At 38.3% G+C, this 19,428-nt stretch overlaps 2 protein-coding genes across 4 annotated transcripts in view; both read left to right on the top strand.

Moving 5' to 3' along the window:
• Positions 1–61: 61 nt before the first annotated feature.
• Positions 62–16,123, top strand: rhot1b (ras homolog family member T1). 2 transcript variants are annotated; one of them, XM_032562567.1, is made up of 20 exons: positions 64–456; positions 975–1,033; positions 1,115–1,196; positions 2,871–2,914; positions 3,007–3,060; positions 3,200–3,252; positions 3,402–3,510; positions 4,534–4,635; positions 5,258–5,356; positions 5,463–5,571; positions 5,682–5,802; positions 5,891–5,975; positions 6,986–7,131; positions 9,032–9,132; positions 9,347–9,477; positions 10,191–10,274; positions 11,725–11,847; positions 11,935–12,137; positions 13,254–13,376; positions 15,064–16,123. In XM_032562567.1, exons 1-20 carry the CDS (start codon positions 420–422, stop codon positions 15,179–15,181), a joined length of 1,983 nt encoding a protein of 660 aa, XP_032418458.1. In that variant the 5' UTR covers positions 64–419; the 3' UTR covers positions 15,182–16,123. The 2 variants fall into 2 exon arrangements, with proteins under 2 accessions (XP_032418459.1, XP_032418458.1); XM_032562568.1 differs by lacking the exon at positions 13,254–13,376 and having other exon boundaries at positions 62–456.
• A 2,254-nt stretch (positions 16,124–18,377) lies between these two features.
• rhbdl3 (rhomboid, veinlet-like 3 (Drosophila)) overlaps positions 18,378–19,428 on the top strand; it is a 55,611-nt gene continuing 54,560 nt past the window's right edge. For both annotated transcript variants that reach the window (XM_032562570.1, XM_032562569.1), the window contains exon 1: positions 18,378–19,158. In XM_032562570.1, coding sequence (XP_032418461.1) covers positions 19,015–19,158 — 144 coding nt within the window. In that variant the 5' untranslated portion in view covers positions 18,378–19,014. The remainder of the gene's footprint in view (positions 19,159–19,428) is intronic.

The raw sequence follows: 19,428 nt of genomic DNA, 5'->3' as shown, positions 1-19,428 counted from the left end.
TATCTGAAATATTTGACATGTTTAATCCTGTGTTAGCTGAAGTGAGGAGGCGTGGCGGAGCTCTGCCCGCCGATGAAGCAGTGCAGCGGGCGCAGAAACGTCCTCTGATTCGCTGTCTCGTCACGGCTGGGAGCTGAATGTCTGTCCGGCTGAGACTGGCGGCCAGGCGGAGTATTAGTTTATAACGCACCCTTCTGTCACCCCGGATGTTAAAACCGGCTGTGCAGTGCCGACATGTAGGGATGCGTCGCTCACTGGGAATCAGGGCGCAGCGGAGTTGAAATGCGGACATAGCCGTTAGCGAGCGGGCCAGGCCGCGGTGAGCTGGCTGGCTGTCCCCCCCCTCCTCTGCACCGGGGCAGGAGCATGAATGCTGAGCGCAGACCTCTGCATCGACTCTGTTGAAGACGTTGGAGAAGATGCGCAAGGACGTGAGGATATTGCTTGTGGGGGAACGTGAGTGAAGCTTTGGTTTGGCTGTCGGATGTGTTTGCAGAGTCAGCCTCTGTTCACTTTAAATGACACAGATGCTCCCACCAGAGCATGTGATGCTGAATGTCTTCATGATGATGATGATGATGATGATGGAGGCTCAGTGGTTGTCTCGCATTTTACTCTGGAATTATCTAACTGGTCTTTTGTAATTATTCCACACATTATTATTATTATTAAAAGTAGGTACTTACCCTTGTATTATTCCTTGTGAACATTTTTCCTGCATGCTTTTATTAATGCAAGTGATTAGCTGCAGCTTTTGGGGATGACAGGATGAAGGGAACTATGCACATATTTTATTTCTGTAATATAGTTTCATAAATTCAAAAAGTGTGGGTCAGTGACGTCATGTTTAAACAATTAAGTGATGCCCTCTAATCGTAGCAAATGCACTGTAATGAATTTAATCTATTTGTGAATTATGTTTAATGAGGATTTTCAGCTCAAATGCAACATTTATCTCTAACCTCCCTCCCCAGCCAAGGTGGGGAAGACGTCCCTCATCATGTCCCTGGTCAGCGAAGAATTTCCAGAAGTGGTATGAGCTGTTTACTTTTACACTGCTGCTTTTTACTGACCAGTTTAACGTGCAGTAATGAGTGTTTTCTGTTTGGTCCAGGTTCCCTATCGCGTCGAGGAGATCACCATACCAGCAGATGTGACACCAGAAAGAGTTCCCACACACATTGTGGACTATTCAGGTACAAAGAGGCCAGATCCGTCCCTCTTATCTGGGTTTTATCCTCCCCATAAAGTGACTTAAAACATTCATACCTCTTGAAGTTTTTTTATTTTGTTACTTTGCAGCTATGTTATTCTGTTAGGATTTGTTCTGATAGACCAGAGGTCTGCAACTTGCTTTGATGAAAATGCATGCAAATTCATGTCATATCTTTTTTATTGTAGAACCTAACAATAGAAATAAAATTGTGGATAGCTGAAAATGACTAATTTTATTTCATAGATGTTTATCAAAAAATATAAATGTTTTTTTTTATGCATATATTTTATGTAAATACGTTTTATCTAGCTGGACTTAGTGCAAAAATAGCTATTTGCAAAGTTAAGGCTCTAGACTGCTTTGATAGACCAACATAAATATGCATAATTGTAAAGTTATGCATGATTTATAGTTTTTTTACACATTGTCTCTTAACAATAGTGTAGATATGTATTCAGCTTTTCAGAATCAACAATTTCTTAAACTGTGTTTTGGTTTTGTTTCCACCCATTTTTTTCACTACAGACTCACATCTTTGTTTTGTCTTTTTAGCAAAAAAGCTCAAGTTAGGTTGGATGAAAAGCATCTGAGTTTAACAGTATTTTTTTCCAGAATTACCCTGTATTTACCTCCATCCATCTTCCCAAAAACTTTGACCAACTTCCATGTCCCTGCTTAAAGAAATACATTCCCACACCATTATGCTGCCACCATCATCTTTCATAATTTACTGAGAAATTGCTTGTCATGATAAGAATATGTCTATATCATGACAATGATAATCTCCAGTTAATGATGTCTGAATACTCCAAATATCCTATATTCTCAGAATTGTTTAAGTTGCTATTTTTCCCACCATTTGTTTCATGAGATCATTGATACATTTGAAAATATGATTATTGTGTGCAGTTTAATGATACAAGTCTCACTTTTTTATGTAAAAATAAGAAGCCTATTTCAAATGGCATGTTTTTAAGAGCCGTATTTTTGTTTGTGGGATTTTTACTGCAGTCACTGCCATATAGTCACCTAAAAAAGACTGCAGTAAAGTAGATAGTTATTTATCACAACTTATTATTGTGCCAAAAGTATCACAAAATATTGTGGTACATTTTTGCATGCACATTGTTCGCTCCTACTGCAGGCCTCTGAACTGCTTCTCTTTGCTCGGTGTGTCTGTTTAAATGGGAGACTATTGTTTGAGGTTTGCAGTTGTGTCAAACTGTTTATGGCTCTTGAGTTTTGAAGGATTTTTTGAGCAACTTTCTCCCTGACCTGTCTGCTATGTTCTACATGTCTTCATGTTGTTGTTTGTTCACTAATGTTCTCTAACAAACCAAGCAGGTCTTCAAAGAACAACTGGATTTATACTGAGATGAAATTACAAATGGTGGACTCTATTTGCTTATTCAAAGAGTTTATTAGGTGACTTTATTTTGGGGTATCAGGAATTTCAGCTTGCATCTAGCAGATTTGTTATGTTAAATATAAATAGCATGTCTATTTTCTTTTTTGTTGACAATTTGGCACTACTTTGTGTTGATTTAATACGCAAAACTTTAATAAAATACACCAAAGTCTGTGGTTACAGCATGACAAAATGTGAAAGGTACGACTACTTTTGTAAGATGCTTTACCTGTGCTCCTTCCACAGAGGCGGAGCAGACAGACGAGCAGTTGTTTCAGGAGATCTCTAAGGTCAGTTAGTGAATTATGCTTAGCTCAGCCAGCTCAAAGTGTTTAACTTCAGGCGAAAGCCTAATGGCCGACTCTGCTGATCTCTCCTGTAGGCAAATGTGATTTGCATCGTCTACGCTGTCAACAACAAGACATCCATCGAGAAGGCGAGCCTCTTCTGCTGCTGGCATTTCCATAATTTGCTTACATATCAGTTAAACATTTCAGCACATGAGACCGTCAGTGTGATTGTTGGAAGACTAAAAATTTGAGAAATAATATATTCTGTCCTAAATATCTTTACAGGTGACAAACCACTGGATTCCTCTCATCACCGAGAACACAGACAAGGATAGCAGGTGTGCACATTTAAACCATGCAGCGGAGAGCAGATTGTGAAATTAGCTACTGCTCCTCTAAGACATTAAAAAACTATATAGAAAGAGAAATTCCATGTTTTTATTACTGTTTGTTTTGGTTTTTGACATGTTTGTCTTAATGTGCCCAGAGTTCCTCTTATCCTGGTGGGGAACAAGTCAGACCTGGTGGAACACAGCAGCATGGAGACCATTCTGCCCATTATGAACCAGTACAGTGAAATAGAGACATGTGTTGAGGTGAGAGAGTGTAACGTCTGCAAGAATAATATCATACAGTTTGTTCAATGATAAATACATAATCAAATTATGTACACAACATCATCTGAATTTATTGTCATCCCCTGTACAAAAGCGTAAAAGGCTTTGAAATAAATTCATCCTTGAATGCAGTTGCATAATCTCACACTGAAAAAACCCCACTGAAAATCCAATAATGCCAGATTTTTATTTATTTTCATTTTCTTCTGGTATTTCAAAGATTTCATAGTGGCATGAAATCTAACAAGAGTGCTATAGAAACAGGCCAACATTACTGGGACAGATCCTCCACCATACTTTAAATCAACACTTTGTTTCAAATAAACCTGCAGTGTTTGTTTCTGAAAACACTCAGTCTTTGTTTCATCTGACCAAAGTGCTTTAGTTCCTGTTAAAGTCCCAGTAGAGTTCAACAAACTCCTCACCATTATGCTTTTTCTGGCATCATTCCCAAACAACAAGTTGGCAAGTAGGTAGCATCTAATGGTTGTTATCAAAACTATTTTTTTCCCACCTCCCGAAACACACATCTGTCTCATTTAGTCAGCATATTCTCTCTATATAATCTGATTGCTTTATATAAGCCCAATCTTTCAACATTTAAATGGTTGCTTTTCAGCCCAAAGGGAACTGTGTTCTTATCATGTTAGTACACTTGAGCTCATTGTGAATTTTTACATTTTTCTTAAAATCACTCGGTGTCTTCTTTTGAGATTAGAAAAAAAATTAATTTTCTACATTTCCTCAGTTTGTCTTGAACTCCCGACAGGAAATTCTTACATGTTGATGATCTCTAAGCAAAGCTCCACCTGCGGCTGTTTTTTCAGACGCACCAATTAGTCTGAAGCGTTGCTTAGACGGATCGCGTGTCTTAATACCCTGTCTGACTTCTACTTAGAGCAGCTCTTTAAGCAGTGCTTCTTTTTCTCAGGGCTTCAAACCTGCATGTGAACATAGGAAAAACACGCACATATAAGTTTTGTTTTATTCTTCTGTTCATAGTGTTCGGCAAAGAACCTGAAGAACATCTCTGAGCTGTTCTACTATGCCCAAAAGGCAGTCCTCCATCCCACAGGTCCCCTCTACTGTCCTGAGAAAAAAGACGTAAGCAAAAGGAACAAACTATGCACCTCTCTTACTTTGCATCAAGACCTGTGCTGAATATAGATGCACCGATCAGAGTTTTAGTGGCAAATTTCTGGTCACTGATTTTTGCTAGTTCAGGTCTTTCTTTTAAGAACTCTTAACAAAAACAGTACTTAGTCCTGTTTTCTGGATATTAAACATCTGATTACTAGTAATTAGCATCACAAATGAAGTTCGAGATACTAACAGTGAACAGTATGCTGTGCGTATTTTGTGTAGACAGACAGAACTGGACTCTTCTGAGAGTTAAAAGCTTTTTCAGCGTCCTGTTAGCTGCTGAAGCTAACAGGACTTCAGGTTTCTGTTTAAAGCTCAGTGTGAATGAACACCTGATTATCCTCCATTGGAAATAGATTCCTTTTAGAAGCTTTTTTGGGATTCAAAAGACTTTATTTTTGAAATCTGTGATGCAGCAGATTGCTAACCTACACACCAAAGAGTGGTGTTGTTGGTGTAAACTGCCACTACTTAGATACACTAGTCATAAAAGATATAAAAGTACTTAGTTTCTGGCTGGCTAAGTGTTTTTTTTTTTTATTATTATTAATTTTGAATTTGTTACTTGAATCTGTCCTTGCAGATGAAGCCTCTTTGTGTAAAAGCGCTGATCCGAATCTTCAAAGTGTCGGATTTGGACAATGATGGAATCCTCAATGATAATGAGCTCAACTTCTTCCAGGTGAATTGGCTGTTTGTTTGTTTGTTGTTGTTTTTTCAACCAGACGCAAAATTCTGCAAGTTAACTTTCATTGTCTTTACTCTTAACAAATATTCTTCTGTGTCAGCGAGTGTGCTTCAACAGCCCGTTGGAGCCTCAGGCATTGGAGGACGTGAAAAACGTGGTCAGGAAGAATTTGATTGATGGAGTGCAGCATAATGGACTCACTCTAAAAGGTTGGAACCGGTGATCTGGCCTTTAATTACATTTTCATGCATGCATGTGCCAGCCTTGCTTTATTCCTGACTGTATTTGGCCCGTTCGCACCTTTATGCCCCCCCTGCAGGCTTCCTGTTTCTGCACACGCTGTTTATTCAGCGCGGTCGTCATGAAACGACCTGGACAGTTCTTAGGAGGTTCGGGTACGATGACGACTTGGAGTTAAATCAGGACTATCTCTTCCCCCCGTGAGTCTCACTTGATGTATCATAGATATTATACAGTGCAACCTTTACCTCTGTGTTTAAATACGAGCTAACGCTTTGCTCTTTTTAGGCTGAAAATTCCTCCTGACTGCACCACAGAGCTCAATCACAATGCCTACCTCTTCCTGCAGAGCGTCTTTGACAAACATGACAAGGTACGACCCTGCGCAGCTTGTTTTCTGTTTGCTTTAGCCTCTGTCCTGACAAGACACTCGCGGGAAGCTGCTCAGTACCAGAAATACAAACCAGCATACTTCTCCTCCTGCCAATACCGCCCCCCCACATCCCCCACCACCGAGGAGCTGAGGAGCGATTTAACCTGCTGGCACGGAAGCAGGATTTACCGGAGAATAAGCCGGAGGTTAAAGAAGGGAAAGTCAAAGGTTGAAAGTGGCAGATCGTGCCGCTTATATGTTGTAGTGATTAGTCTCCACCTAGAAATGTGTAGCTACATCCAGTCAGGTTTGTTTTCTGAGGATGGATTCATCCCAGGTTTTTCATTTTCTCTTCACCTCTTTATGGTGGTTTTGAGATTAATGGGGGGGGGGTTTCTAGGCCTGGGATAGTATGGAAAACAAAACTGAATTGAACAAATTATCTATATTTCTCAACTTTTTTCCTGTCCATAGTTTAGCTGTATTCATCCTTCCTGGTTTGAACATATTTGAACACTTTGCATATGTCTGTCATGAATTAATAGTGAAGTTCTCTATTTACAGTATATGTTGGTTTATTAGGTTAAAAACCATGGACTTTCAATTCTAGCAAAAGTTTAGCATTTAAACTAAACTTTTGCTAGCATTAGCAGCCTGGGAGTCATAGACTTTATGTAATACAACACAACGTTGCAGATCAAGGGTAAACCACCAGGTTGGGTTGTAACTGCAAGAATATTTACAGAGCCATTCAATCAATTGGAATTATATGAAAAAGCCCATTTAAGTGAAACATATTATATAGTTTAATTACAAACATGGATTTTTGAAAGCCTTTATTTCTGTTAATTATGATGATTTCCCACTTACAGCTAATGAAAACATGACATTTAACATCATAATATTATATCAGACCAATAAAAAAATGTATTTGAAAAACAAGAACATTTTTCCCATGGCACTAGAGATCTGGTCAACCGTATTTATAAAAAACCTTTAATGACTAACAGGATCGTGACTGTGCCTTGTCGCCTGATGAGCTGAGGGACTTGTTTGACGTTTTCCCCTACATGCCCTGGGGTCCAGATGTCAACAACACTGTTTGCACCAATGACCAAGGCTGGATCACCTACCAGGGCTACCTCTCACAGTGGACGTGAGTACTGCAGATGGGAGGAGAACACTGCAAAAACACATAACTTTCTGCTGCCTAATATCTTAGTACACTTGAAATAAGACAAAACTAACATGCAAGTAACTTTTTAGCAAGATATAGAATTTTGTTTTAAGACAACAATTCCTTAATAATTATGGAGTACTTATTATTTTAGACCAACATTTAGCTTTATACTTTTAATATAGTTTTTCGTGTTTCTCTTTCTTTTGGTTTTGTTGTTTTGTTTGTATCTCCTTCTAATTCATGTAAAGCACTTTGAACTGCCATGTTGCTGAAAATGTGCTATATATAAATATAATTACCTTACCTAATATAAATGAGAAATACTAGTTCTACTGGCTTATTATTTCACATTGGCAAAATGTCGTGTTATATGAAATATTCAGCCAGTTGAATTAGAACTATTAAGGAATTATTGTCTTAAAATAAGCTACTTAGTCTTGCTGAGAAGTTACTTTTAAGTTAGTTTTGTGTTATTTCAAGTGTAATAAGGTATTAGCACTAGAATCTAGTCCCAAATACTAAGTAAGATTTTGTGTTTTAGCAGTTTATTGAATAATTTCTGCTTGTGGATAGCTGGGCTACCCACAAGCTACCCACAACCCTATATCACCATATAGGCTTATACACTGCTCAAAAAAATAAAGGGAACACTTAAACAGGTGTTTAACACTTAAAGTGTTCCCTTTATTTTTTTGAGCAGTATATATAGCGTTTATATAACCCTATATGGTTATATAGACTAACCATATAGGGTTAGTCTATGTATGCCTATGTTAGGGCTCTGAATCAGAGAACAGGAAGTGGCAGTGAACACGTTTCAGTTGTGCTTTAATTTAAAAAAAAAAAAAAAAAAACAGCTTTAATGGCCAAAATGAACAGAATCAGCCATTAATCCCATGTAAAAAATGTAATAAAAAACAACTAGGAACAAAGTGAGTGACGACAGCAGAAAGGAAGCAATAGAGCTTCCCGCTAAGCCGCAGCAGATCAGACGTCAGAAGCTGGGAGGCCTGTAAGGATCCAACTGGACCAGTTCTTAGCCAAACAAACGGTCGGTAGCCGCAGCTCAGCCTTAGTGATTACTGTACTTTGTTTATAACAATATTTAAAGCAACAGAATTGGCATTCTGCACCATTCTGATATTTGTTCCTCCTCTGCTTTACAGTAACTCTCCTGTTTAAATTTGCAGCCACATTACCATGTTATTAGGGTTATAGCAGGAAGAAATGCACGTGTTGTCAGCTGCCAGAGCTTATTGGAGCTTAATAGATTTAGGTTTACTGAACAGGAAAAGGAAATGTTAAGCATGCTCAAGCCACTTTAAACTCAGGAAAGGGATATTATATTAGACTCATAGAGCTGTAAGAATCACAGAAAGATCAGACGTTTATCTTTTACTGGTTTCCTCCTTTTATTGAGCTCATTCTGACAGACTTTAACTCAGTAATGTTGGACAAGAGAGGGTTTTATTCTTAGAAAAAAAGAACAGGGTACAGACTGGGGTTAAAGTATTTTTTTAGGTCTTGATAGTCATGATAAAATAAAGTATGGAAAAATATTTCTATTTACAGACTTTGCCTTATTCTTTTTATTATGGTGGCCTCCCTATTGCATTTTCTTTCTTACATCCACCCTTTATTCCTTTCCTTTTTCCTTGTGTACTTATCCTTCCATCCCTTAATTATATTCTACCTCTCTTTCTTCTTTGTGTCTTTCCTTCTTTTCTTCAGTCCTCCTTGTATCTTTTGTTCCTCCTTTGCTTTCATGTTAATTTCTTTCCTCTTCTATTCTTCCTGTCTCCCTTGTTCTGTCATTTTCTTTCTTTCCTTTCAACCTCTTTGATTCTTTGATCATATTCATCTTGCTTTTTTGCAGGTTAACAACTTATTTGGATGTCCAGCGATGTCTGGAGTATTTAGGCTACCTTGGCTACTCAATAATTGCTGAGCAGGAGTCCCAAACAGCAGGAATTACAGGTGAATTTTACCAGTGCAGTGTTTTTCCCTTAATTAAACAGAATACAGTAAAGTTGTATTTTTGTAAAATAATGCATAAAACTCGCAGGTGTGGTGTTGGAAAACAATGGCAGCAGTTAAACAATAATGTTTCTGTTGTCACTAGCTGCTTTGTGTCCGGCAGCAGCCTGATCTGATCCGCTGATACCTGTATGTGTGCTTTGGCCCCCTGCAGCGACCAGAGCTAAGAAGATTGACCTGCAGAAGAAACAGACTCAGCGCAACGTCTTCCGCTGCAACGTGTTTGGAGACATGAGCAGCGGGAAGAGCGGCTTCCTGCAGGCCTTCTTGGGTAGAAACCTCGTGGTAGGCGCCGGAAACAATGTTAACGTAGAGAGAATACACAGACCAGCTACAGCATATTAAAACCACAGACTGGTGACGTGATTAGCAGGATTAACTCATTATAATACGCTTGTCAATAGGTGGGCTATACTAGGCAGCAGTCACTTCTTAAAATTGATATGAGAGAAGCTTGAAAGGTGGGAAAGTGTAATGATCTGATTAACCTTGAGTAGGGCTGGTATTTATGGCTGGACTGGGTCATAACAACAGGTTTTAAAGAAGTTCCACTTGCTTGACCTGATGCACCAGTATGGCATTTTGAGATTTTCCCTCATTCTAGAATGGTGATTATTAGTAACCGTTTAGGTACTAATAATTTTATTTTTTTTAAAAACATTAGTTTTATGTTTCCTTCAGTTTTATTTGACAGTGTGAAATGTGTTTTATTTTGAAATAAGTGGGAAACTAGGCATCCATTTCATATTCTAAATAAATAATGATAAAATAAACAATTTATGTTTATAGTTAAAGTTTGGACACATTATTTATGTAATTTAACTAAGTTTACCTTCTGTATTCTGTCATATAATTGTTAGATGTATAACTGTCTGATTTTTTTTCTCTAATTTGACCTTTCAGCCTTGTTGTTGTATTTTACTTATTCACATGACCTATTTTTATTTTATGCAGTAGGGATTGTAGATATGTTTATGTAACATTCCACTTCTTTCTAGCGACAGAAGATGATTAAAGAGGAGCATAGATCCTACTACGCCATCAGCACAACATATGTTTACGGTCAGGAAAAATACCTTCTGGTGAGTATTTGAAATTCTATATATTTTCCATTGTGTGGGTTTTAATTATATTTTGTAATCCATATGTTATATTGATTTATGCCATCAAAATTCATATTTTCATTCCAAGACTCCATGTGAACATATAAGGTGGTGAAGTTCAAAGCTTGAAAATTAAAATCATGTTACTCAACAACAACATTTAAGCTAGCCTTATAAATGTATAGATGTTGTGCATGATGCTTATACTTGTACTAGGCCACCATGAAGTGATTAGAGCCAGTTATACAAGCTTCTTATCTTGTTCACTTGATGTTTTTGTAATGCATACTCTTTTCAGTTTGACAAAAGTATTAAGATTGTTTTTTAAAAATTGGAGCCATAGTTGGTTTTCCACAAGAACAATTTAATCCAAATTAATCTCCTAGCAAAGTAAAATCATGAATTTGGGGCAGCTTCACAAGTCATAGACTGCGAATAGAGTCAGTGTTTCAAGGGCCGCAACATACAGATCTATGGTTTTCATTGACTTTAACAGCTTGTATATATATATGGATCGCTCTACTTAGCAATTCATCAGTAGTAGAAATGATCTGCAAGTAACAGAACACGTTACATTATAGAGGAGCATAATTAATCATAACTTTTATGAGCAGGAAAAGTAGCAAAAATATTATTTTCCAAATTTTTTACAGTTAAAGTCATGATCACTATTTTAGCAGAAATTGCTATACGAAAGATTTTTTCTTTTGGTTTTTTGTTTTGTGGCACTTAGGTATAGCACTTAAGACATGGAGTAAATTCAGACTGAGACTGTTTAGCCAAATTTAAGCAATGCATTTCAGTTTAATATGCAAAATCAAAAAATCAGGTCAATTTAACTCCTCCTATGTCAAAGCGAGTTTTTAAGCAAAAGGGATAGGAGAAAAATATATTGATGCGCCGATGTGAGAGCATAACAGTAAGACTTAACAAATTAAGTTTATATTAACTTAATGCTTAAATTGACCCAAGTTACATTTGTGTATTTTAAGTTATATTTTTTCAAATTCCATGTTTTAAAAATACAGCAAAAAATTATTTATTGTTTTTCTTGTGGCTGCACAACAAGAAAGAGACAATGTGCTAATGAAACTCCTCTCTTCATACACCAAACATTTTTAGTTAAACATAGACTTTTTTGATGACTAGTGTCATAGCAACATGCTGCTCTGTGCTGTGGTTTGTCCTACACAGCGTTTCAAACAGTGCAGAACCTTACCTGACCCGGTCACAACATACAGACAGGAAACTGCAACGACCAACACAGTCACTCTTTTCTTGCTTTTTCACTGTGCACATTATTGCAAGCAATTACTTTGCTATTTTGTTCCTGTTTTCAATAATTTAGAAATCATACGGGCCTAACAGAGTAAATAAACTATGATCGGCTTTTTCTACATTAATGGTTGATTAAGCCATTCCTTTGCAGCTTCATGAGGTATTCCCAGACTTCGACTACCTGACTGATGCAGATATGGCCTGCGACATTGTCTGTCTGGTGTATGACGTCAGCAACCCCTACTCATTTGAATACTGCGCCAAAGTCTTTAAGGTGGATTGCTGTGCATTGTTCACATATCAATAGAATTCCATCCAAAACTCTGAACTTTAAGATCTCTCCGTCTCGTCTCTTCCACAGCAATACTTCATGGACAGCAAGACTCCATGCATGATGATCGCAGCGAAGTCGGACTTACCCGAGGTTAAGCAGATGTACGGCTGCAGCCCTCTGGAGTTCTGCAGGAGGCACAAGATGCCGCCTCCGCAGTCCTTCACCTGTAACACGGCAGCTGAACCAAACAGAGAAATCTACACCAAGCTAACCACGATGGCCATGTACCCGTATGTATGCCGGCATTTCAATTGTGTTCAGGCTTGTAGGCTACACTGTCTTCTGTGTCTGGAATTGAGGAAAATGTAAAGTAATAGAAGTAGCAAAATAGAAACAAGGCAACAAAAAAACACAGCAGAAAGTTGTGAAAGAGAAGAGAAGGTACAAATAATCTGATTTGTTTATCAAACAAGGCAGGCACTGGTTCCAGATGATGCACCATCGCCCACATATGGTAATGGATATATTGGAGCTCTAAATTACATTTGCTTGTCAAAAAAGTTCATTTTAAAATTACTTATCTGGTTTAAAGAACAATAGACTGGATGACTGTGATTTATTTATTTACAATTTTTTCAAGATTTATAGGTTGTCTGACTTTTATTTATATTTTTGCCCTTTTAAATGTAATAATTTGTAATGTGAAGTTATGATTATATGCTTCCAGAGTATTTTTTTCAGCTTTGACCTACCTGCAGAAATGAACTGTTAGAAACGGAGAGAGAGAGAAAATGGGGAATGCTTTTACTTTTATGATCACCGTTTACCGGTTAGCTAGAAAAGTCTGTGTAACAGCGCTGTATGATGTAACAGCGCTGTATGATGTAACAGCTGCAGGTGGCACTCTTTTTCATCATGCACTATATTCTTCATGCATTCACAATGCTGGGTTTGGGATGTTGCTTTTGGGTTGCGTATGTAGCCAGTCAAGCTGTTTTTAACTGGAAACACAAACCATCTTTCATCCTGTAGTTAAGAGTGAAACTAATTAAAATATAATTCCCTTTTCCCAGCCTGTGCTAGTGAACGGGAATTAGTTGTTTCATGTATTTCTGTTTCATATGTTCTATTATATCAACATATTTTCTTTTGGGTAGTTTTACAGTGGTCTTTCAGACGCTTCTCTCTGCGTCCTGTAATGTTTTATAGGGACATTAACAATAATGGATTGTTTTTCTAAATGCAGAAAACCTCAGAAATACTTCTGTGTTTGTTGAGTACCTGATTACCTCATTTAAACACTGAACTTTTTTCTTCTGTGTTTGTCCTGTTCTTGTCTGTCTGTTACGCAACCTGTACGTTGGTGTGTTTGTGCCGGTGTGTGTCCTCCCTGCGTCTCTCCTCAGCCACGCCCGGCTGCGCTGCATGTGCACCTGCAACCGGTGCACGTTCTGCTTGTGTCAGAACCTCCTGAACTCTGAGCTGCTGCAGACCGTCAGGGCCAAACTCTACGCTGTCGTGCTCAGAAGGTCTCTAATGGAAACTTCTTCTTTTTTCTCCTTCTTTTATGTGTTGACCTCGCCAGCGCATGCTTGTCTTCCCGTTTCCCTACTTTGCTTCCTTCATTCGTCATTCTTAATCAGACTCTTAGGTGATATTGATAGTAATTCATCATTAGATTGATTTTTAGGCAAGTTTTGTTTTTAAATTATTAAACTTATACACAAAATAATTTTTTTTGGTGTTAAATAGTCCTGTTTTTCCCTCCTGACAGGTTATGTTTATCTTGATTTTAATTGTAAAGGCCTATAAGCGTCATCTTTTAGACTTTATTGTTGACAAGGATTGTAAGCTGCTCAAACTGTTCATTGTTATATAAATTACATCTAACAAAGTTCTTATTTCTAGTCCTGCTGTCTCATGTCCTAACTCTTAATCCTCTCATCTCTCTGCCTGCCTGCTTCTTCAGTGTCTTCACATTTCAAAGCTTCTGTCATGTTTTGTTGTTCACCTTCAGTTGCTTCTTCTGATTCTTCTTTTTTTTTTGCTACTGTCATTGCTTAGACTTTTATTTGCCAATTTGATGTGTACTGCAAAGAGGCAGTAGGTAAAGTGAAAGAAGTGAATATTTAAATCGCAAATAGTCAGTGAATCAGAATTTGGTTTTTGTGGCCGATTTCTGGTTTTGAAAAGCTTTTACCTAGCATTACTAACTCTGCCCAATCCCAGTTTCTCTTTTAAAAAAAATTTATAAAACGGCATTTAAGACATATTCTCTATCCATCCAGTGTTGGATAATAATCCCTCTCTGGCTTTTCATACCTTTGCTGTTTTGCGACTTTGTAGATTTTAGTCTTTTTGTGCTTCTTTTGCCAGATGCAATAGATGCCTTCTGGCAAAGGGGAGTTTAAAGAAACTTGCAGTTTAGAGAAATAAAATTGGCTCTTACTTAGTTATTTGTCTACCTGTAGTTGATAGGTTAGTTATTTTAGTTTGAAGAGGGGCATACATTCTCACGCAGTCTTTTATGAATAAACTGATCCAAAGAGGTCATGGACATGCAATGTTTTTAGAAAAGAAAGTTTTATGAGATTTTATGTTTTTTCTGAAAACACTTGCCAACAAGAAAAATCAATGAATTTGCAATAGTTAAAGTTGATGGGTAAGAGTAGCAGAGACGTCACATGGTGTGAGTGAAAGAAGTTGCTGTAATGTAGCTAGCATGAATAAAACCAGTATCTATTTGTATATTGCCCAGAGGATATAGAACCTTTCCTCAACTACTGAGAGTTTTGAAATGCTTACATTATTTCCATGACAGGAAACTGACAATGATAAAAACAAATCCGCTTTATTGCAATACACTCTTGTAAAAGAGATCTTTGATCTCCAGGAGTCCTGTTTGAATAAAAGTTAAAGAAGAAGAAGAATGCGCTTGGCCTTCCTGTTTTCTGAACCAGATAACAGGAAGACCAGAAACAAAATATGGTTTCCTGTTTGAAAGTTACTTCCACCTTTTACTGGTCAGGTTCAAGATGAAAATTGACAGATTCCAGTCATCATCTGATCTCTTGGTGCATCTAACATCGTTTTGACAAATCTGAAGTGCATAAACTCTACCTTTACCCTTCCGGTGCTTTCACTGTTCACATCTCTTTTATATCTTTCTTTGTTTCCTTCTATCTGTGTATTTACTTTTGTCTCTTTGCTCAACAGGCATATAATCCAAGAAGACCTGACAAGCTCCACCTTCTGGCTGAGAGCAAGTGTCGGGGCCACCGTGTTTGCAGTACTGGGCTTCGCCGTATACAGATTACTGCTGAAGACACGGTGATCACCTGGTAAAGTGATCCAACTTTTGTTACCATGGTACCCAAAAAGGCCAATTTTGACCGATCAACACATTTGGACATTTATGCATTTAGAATATAATGATTTTTGAAGAATCTCATTAAAAACTATAGATTATTGTTACAAGTCCCTTTTAATTGATGGAGAAAATATGTGTTCACATATAAACCTTCTACTTTTTCCTGATTCTTTCCACTTGTGTTTCTCATTTTGTGGATAAAATATTTATTTTGTAACAATATAATAATTTGCTTAATCTGAATAAAAATAACTAAAGCTATTTATATTTCTATAAAGATCTAGATAAGCTGCGGCTATGCCATGAGTTAGATAAAGGTATTTTTGGTTGCATGCTGATGTGATAGAGGTTAATTGCATTATAATGGTTTTTGGGCTGTCGGAGGTCTGTAAATAGTGTATGTAACATAAAATGGCTTTTCTGCTCATGCTTATGGACAAACAACAACAACAATAATAAGAGACAAATAGCCAAATCTTTCCACACATTTCTGTCTTGTTTGCACAGCCCAGTTAATCATCATTGGGTGTGAGTGTATAAAAGAAACACTTTGCTGCTCTTTCATGTTTTCCTGCAAAGGTCAGTTTTTACTTCTAATGTATGCATGCGTTTCTGTACTAAGAAAGTGGCCACATTTGTGTTTAGGCATGCCAGGTTTTTGTGACCTGCAAAAAACAGCAATGTTAACTTATTCCAGTTTTTTTTAAAACATGGATGCCATTCATTTGAGTGCTGGATAGTGCAGTTTGAGAAGAATAACTGAGTGTTGCAAGAATCAGCTCTCCTTGTCTCTGAAAATGCAATAATGTGGACACAAATGTCGCCACAGTATTTATGTATTTCTTCTGCCCCATCTTTCTGAACGTTTACAATAAATTAATGCCTATAAAATGTGGTGGAATAAAATCTGTTCTTTTCTGTCTGTCAGGTTCTAGTGAACATAATGGAACTTGCTAATATATATTTATCTGTCATTATTGTTTTTTTACCTTTTGGTTTTCCTGAATATTATTAGAACAATTTTTTCTGATGCACAAGGGGGCAGTATTGGATGGAAAAAAGATTTTAAACCATCTGATTGATATAGCACACAGTCATAATCAATAAAGAGGAAGATAATTGAAAAGTTTATTTCAGTTGCTCAATTCATTATGTGAAACAGACTTACTGATCTCCTGTAATGTACTTGTTCTTGGGCCTTTAGTTGTTAGTCGGGCTTGGAATGTGAAATATTTGCAAACCAGTTGAAAAACCCAAGTGCTTAATTGCATGTGAAACACCACAATGTTTATCAAATCACATAGAATTCAATATTAGGAAGACTTCATCACTCTGTAATGTATTTGATCCATTTTATATCACAAATTATTTACTCAACTAGAAGGTGGATATACAGAAGGATGATCTCTGAACATCTGATGAACTTTACAACATAGTGTAAATGACTGTGTTCATGAAAAAGTCGTTGAACTCTGGCTGTGGTTAGAACATGACAAAAGCTTTGAACTACCCTCTTCTAACGCCCTGTATTATTTTTATATGAGCTAAGTTTTTCCACTTAGCGGGTGTTTTTCCTGCTGCACATCTTGTCTCCCTCCTTTTTTGTTCACACCCTCTTCCCTCATCACCTCTGCCTCTCATCACAGCTCTGCTGTTGGCGTTGGATCAGGACCTGCAAAAACAAGTTGTGGCAACTCGTATGTCCAATTAGTTGGATACTTTTTTGAGCTTTGCCCTTGAAAGAGAATTCAAAGTGCCTGGATCATCTTTGCTTAGCTCTAAATCTTTTAATAAAATTGTCCATTTAGTTGCATTTTATGATCAGCTCTATGTAAAATATACAACTTTTGTTATTCTGAAGCCATATAAAAGCCATGTTGTGAAAATATTTCATAGGTAAACATCACAAGCATTTATAGAAAAGATGGAAATTATTTGTGTAAATCTGGTTAAAGCTGAAGCCAAATTAAGTTTTCATCAAAAGCAAAACAAATGCCTGGCTTTAATGTGTCACTGTATAGTGACCAGAAAGAAAATCTCTAAAGGGTATATGTATATACCTTAACTTCATTGTTTCCATGGCAATGCAATCACACTGAAGCACAGCGTTTTACCACAGGATACTGACATAGACCACACATGCTGCCTTCTCATAACGTGGCTTCCACCCATCTATTAAGTGTGTTTGATGTCTCTCCAGGTAATAGGTGGGTGCTTGTCTTTAATGGTGCATTGTTACAGCAGAGATGGAAGGATCTGTTTCAAACCTGGAATGATCAGGAACTTCACCTGCATCCCTTGATACTCCCTACTTTGTGCCTTTTAATAGAAGTGTGCATGCTTTGTGTTATTGTTTAGGCAGAAGTAGGAAATGTTAACTGGACATCAAGTGTGAATGAAGAGGCTTTTGAGTTAAAAATCTTAAACTGATCAAGTTATTGAACTACACTGGCTTGCAAAAGTGTTCGGACCACTCAAAACTTTTTCACACTGTCACGTTACAACCACAAAATGATTTTGTTGAGCAACAATAGGTTTAGTTTGGCTATTAATAACTAAATGTTGACATCAATTAATAAGGAAATTTTTAATTTAGATAAGAATTAACAAGTTGGGGCAGCACCTAATTATGAGATAAGTAATAGTCAAATGCTGTAGTTCAGTTTCAGTTGTTGCTTATACATACCTTCCTAATATGGCTTAGGTATTCAAATAACTATAGATGAAAGGACGAGTCCAACACTGCAGCTGCAATGATTGAACTGTTTCCTTTCTTTAATTGATGAACGAAATAGTGCTCCACCAGGTGTTTAAAACACTGAATGTTATTTTATAACCCTTTATAAGCGGCTTTAAATTTCTCCACCACTTTCTCCCTGACCTGTCTGCTGTGTTTGGTTTTCATGACGCCACTACCTCGCTAATGTTTTCTAACAAACCTCTGAGAGCTTCAGAGAACAGCTGGATTTATAGACAAAATCCATGAAAGTTAGCTGTAACGTGACACAATGTGAAAAAGTTTAGGGTTGTGGATGCTTTAGCAAGATTCTGTATATATCATACTGCCAGTGAGCTGAGGAGGTAGACACCCGGAGTCCCTCAGCAGAAGCCCCTCATCAGGAATCGCTGGTAATCCCTCGACCTCCCGCCCCCTCCCCGTTTTCTCCATCCCTCGTTATACGTTCCTGCGAGGACGTATGCGCAACGGAGCGGAGCCGCTTCATCTCCTGAAGCCGAACCCAGGCAGCGTCTCGGCGGACTCGGTCGGAGTGTTGCTCCCTGCCTCCCGGAGAGCTTCGTCCTCCCCGTCCCTCTCTCTGAAAAGCAGAACGCGCGCCAGGTGTCATGACGCACCAAAAAAACTGGCGCGTGTCCGAACTTCTCCCCGCAAGTCTGCCGCGTGCGCACATCGCTTGAAGTCGGGCCCTCGCTCCCTCTCGTGCGCGGATCAATCCAAATGAGAGCGTGTACGTCAGCCCCGGGCCCGTTTGTCATCTCCGTCCCGCTGTCACAGCTGATGATGTAATTGTTTCTCCCCCAGATGGATCCGCGCTCCGCTGCTCCTCCTGCGTCGCTTTTCTCTCGGAGTGAAAAGAGTCGCTGCAGAATGTGCCTCTGAAACTTGGACCGCTGACAGAAAACCACCACATGAGGACATTTTGCGCTTCAACTCCTGCTAAACTTGATCAACTTTCCTTAACAGAAGCGCGCGCTCGTTTGATGCATTGTGTTCTCGAGGAGGGAGATGGGGAGAAACCATCTGTATCTGGGGTCATTTGGTACGATCTAGTGGATGTATGGAGGAGAGCAGCCCGAGGATGACCGGCGGAACCCGGGAGGCTCCGGTGAACATCTCCCCGGCGGTGGCTGCCCACGCAGAGGGCGAGGAGATCGAGGTTTTGGAGAGCACCGACGTCCTTCCCGTAGCTCCAGAAGAAGTAGTAAGTCTGCATAGTAGGCTTAGACTCTCATCTGTAATGTCAGAAACCCGGGTGTCCGTTAATTGGATTATATAGAGTGCAAATTAAACTTTGAAGGACGCTCTTATGTCAGGACTGAACTGTTGAGACATTGTTTCTTGGCATAGGCTTATAAGAATTTATTCATTTTCAAACGAGACTTGCTCTAAAACTGCTGCATCCTTTTAATATTAAGACACTTAGATAATGTAGGGGTTTTTTTTGTGGCGGTGTACATCAGGGGTGTCGAAC

The sequence above is a fragment of the Xiphophorus hellerii genome, chromosome 5 (assembly GCF_003331165.1).
Source record: "Xiphophorus hellerii strain 12219 chromosome 5, Xiphophorus_hellerii-4.1, whole genome shotgun sequence".
Classification (NCBI taxonomy): domain Eukaryota; kingdom Metazoa; phylum Chordata; class Actinopteri; order Cyprinodontiformes; family Poeciliidae; genus Xiphophorus; species Xiphophorus hellerii.
Note: the sequence above shows the minus strand (reverse complement) of the source record. Positions and strands in the feature narration are given on the sequence as shown.